The sequence below is a fragment of the Fonticula alba genome (genome assembly GCF_000388065.1).
Source record: "Fonticula alba strain ATCC 38817 unplaced genomic scaffold supercont2.1, whole genome shotgun sequence".
NCBI classification, from domain to species: domain Eukaryota; order Rotosphaerida; family Fonticulaceae; genus Fonticula; species Fonticula alba.
Genome location: NW_009242971.1, coordinates 1,448,162 through 1,451,324, shown reverse-complemented (window position 1 = coordinate 1,451,324; position 3,163 = coordinate 1,448,162). Strand labels below are relative to the sequence as shown.

The following is a 3,163-nucleotide window of genomic DNA, read 5'->3' as shown; positions in this document are numbered from 1 at the left end:
CCCCCCGCTGCCGCATCCCGCCCTCTCTCTCCTGCATCCTCCCGCCCTGCTGACCTAGCCCCTTGTTCCTCCCCCCACCCTCCTCTTGACCCAGCGCAAGCCCTTCCGCCGCCGGGGCTCTTCGCAGTCCGCATACGGCTACCATGAACAGGGCTCAACGGACCCGGCCCCCAGCCGGCCACCTCCCCCCATTCCCAACCATCTTCTCCGGCAAGACCCCATGTCCTTGTCCGTCAGCTCCCTCAGTGACATCCACACGGCCGGGCTCCCTGCGCACCTGCGGCCACCCTATTGCTCCTCTTTGGCCGACTACGACATTCACCTCACGCCCATTGGACACGGCAGTTCCGGCCGCGTGGTTGTCTATTTGGCGCTTCAGAATTTGATTTCCTCGCACAGCGTCCCCTCCTCCCAGTCAACCTCGGCGCATGAACTCTCCCAGCCGTCGGCCTCGTCCTCCGGGCATCATCACTCCCCGAGCCCGCATTCGCTGCACACGGCCAGCCGTTTCTTTGCGCTCAAGTGCATCCGCGTGTCCTTCGAGCGCCTGGAGGCCACCATGGTGCGGCCTCTCCTTCGTTCGGCAGGGGCTGGCTTTGGCACACTTTGCAGAGCGCTAATTGTCTTGCCTTCCTCCTTCATATGCGCACACACACACACGCACGCACACACAGCGCGGCATCTGCCTCTGGCGGCAGATGATCCTCTCCCATCCGCACATTCTTCCCATCTTGGCAACCTTCACGGCGGATCCCCTGCCCAATGAGGATGGCGATGGGGAGGCGGATTCCCTGGGTGCAGACGCCGTCTCGTCTGGTAACCTGTCGGCCGGTGACGCCCTCCCGCCGGTTGTCTGGGATTTCGAGGAAGGCGACCCGGTGCCCGATGCTGGCGAAGCCCTAGAGGACCGGGACATCTGTGTCTGGCTGCTGATGCCCCTCATGTCGGGGGGCTCGGTCAGCGGGCTCATTTCACAAGCAGCTGCCGCTGCCACGACAGCCACGTCCGCCCCCGAGGCGCGGGATAGCGACAATGACGATGCCCCGGGGCCAGGGCACATGCCTGGCTCAGGGCTCAATGACTTCCAATTTGTCGTATGTCTGCTGCGCCCCGTCCTTCGTGCCATGGTGTATCTCCACTCGCACGGGCTTGTCCACAAGTACGTCCGGACGCGTCCGCCCGTCCGCCCTCCCCCCCCCCCCCACTCCCCCACTCCTCTTGCTTCTTGGCCCTCCGCCGCCCTCCTCGCGCCACTATCTAACCGGCACGCCTCCCTGCTGCGCAGTGACATTCGAGCCGAGCACATCCTTGTCGACCCAGATGGCCAGGTCCGCTTGACGGGCCTCAGCAATATGAGTCTCTTTTCACAACGCCCCGAGTACTTCTGCTCGCTGGCCCGACAGGCCGCCGAAGGCCAATGCTCGGCCCAGATGTGGGATCCAGCGGTGGCCGCATCGGGGGCCATCTCGCCGGAGGCCCACACATTCATCGGTGAGCCGGACTGGATGGCGCCGGAGCTACTTGCCCAGGACTCGACATACGGCCCGGCGGTAGACATCTACGCCTTTGGCATCACCTGCCTGGAGATGATCTATGGCTGCACACCTTACAGCGACTGGCCCCAGATGAAGGTGCGTCCCCCCCCCCCCCCCCCCCCCCCCCCTCCAGATAGGCCTACTATCCTCCCTCGATCCTACATTGCCTGCAGAGAGCGGGCACTTCGTGCTGTGTATTGACCTTGCCTCGGGGGTGCGGGACCTTTCCCCATTTGTGTGTAGATTTTCATCGACAAACTTGATCGGCCCTTCCCGCCGCTGCCGCGAACCGTGAAGGAGGGCTTCCCGCCGGCCTTCTACCGTTTGATTGTGGCCTGCCTCTCACGCAATCCCAAGGACAGGTATGCCCTCTTGCCCCCCGCCAGGCTGCCATGCTCCTTCCCCCTGCCTCTCCCTTTCCACATCCGCGTCCCTGTCCGCTTCCCATCTCCAATCGTGCAACTAACTTGCGGTCCGATGGGCATCCTCCCTGCACCCAGACCCACCGCTCTTCAGATCCTGTCGCACGAGATTTTCACCACTCCCCCACCGGTGGTGAGGCCCCTCGTGCCGCCGCCCTTCCTGCCGGGCTCAGTTACCCATCCGGATCAGGACCCGCTCGGCTATGCCAATGCCCTGTATGTCTCCAGGTACCTTGAGGGCAATAGCGAGCATTCCTCCGAGGAGGGGGGTGCGTCGGATTCCGACACCTTTTATTCTTGACAGGGGGAAGTACCACCTCCTCCTCCTCCTCCTCTCTCTCTCTCGCTCAGCTCCAGATCTTGTCCGCGCGCATGGCTGAAGTGCGAGCCAGAGAGGGGAGGATGCAGGTGTGCGTGTGTGTGTGTGTGTGTGTGCCCCCATCCACTTGCGTATGCATGTGTGAGTGGGTGTGACTGTGGGTGCATTGAGAAACACCCTCGGTACATATTTGTCGCTGCTCGAATGGCCGTCACATTGCCCGCCATGACCTGGCCTCCGAGTTTCTGGCAGGTTTCCGGCGTGCATGTGCCCTCCCCTTGGTGCTGAGCACAATAAAATCTCGCCTTGCATTCACACGTCTCCCCCTTGGCGCTCGCGTACACCCACATAGACACACACAGACACGCACCGGGATGCCTTCGACCGAGTCATTCCGAAACGTGAAGTAACCCGCCCTGCAGGAAGGAGTGGGAGAGAGGGAGAGGGAGAAAGCTGCACATGGGCGAGTAAGCTAGAGACCATCGCGCAGGGGCTAGGTTTGCTTGCTTCCCCGGCGGGCGCCCGTGGGGTGGGACATGTACGTATGCTTGCCCGCAGAGACCGAGAAAGAAGACGTGCGGGAGACGAAAAACAGCCCGGGCCCCCTCCTCGGCATCCGCACATCCGCCATCCCAAACACACACATACACACACACACACACACGCACACACACACACACACACACCGATTTGGAGACAAAGAGAGACAACAGGAAAGGGAGTGAGAGGGAGAGAAGGACACACGGAGTGAAATATGATATGTATAATACTGTGGGGAGGGGAGGGGGGAAGGGAAGAGAAGGCAATATCAGGGAGTACAATACTGGAGTACAATCGAGCCATCGATCAAGGGATGTGACATGGGACAGAGTGGCGTTTTGGCTGGG

The 3,163-nt window shown here is 62.0% G+C and overlaps 1 protein-coding gene across 1 annotated transcript in view; it reads left to right on the top strand.

The window, feature by feature from the left end:
* Positions 1-2,297, top strand: part of H696_00325 (STE/STE20 protein kinase) — a 2,818-nt gene extending 521 nt beyond the window's left edge. Inside the window, exons 2-6 of the mRNA XM_009494172.1 lie at positions 95-562; positions 675-1,159; positions 1,286-1,631; positions 1,779-1,897; positions 2,036-2,297. Coding sequence (XP_009492447.1) covers positions 95-562; positions 675-1,159; positions 1,286-1,631; positions 1,779-1,897; positions 2,036-2,258 — 1,641 coding nt within the window. The 3' untranslated portion in view covers positions 2,259-2,297. The remainder of the gene's footprint in view (positions 1-94; positions 563-674; positions 1,160-1,285; positions 1,632-1,778; positions 1,898-2,035) is intronic.
* Positions 2,298-3,163: the final 866 nt, after the last annotated feature.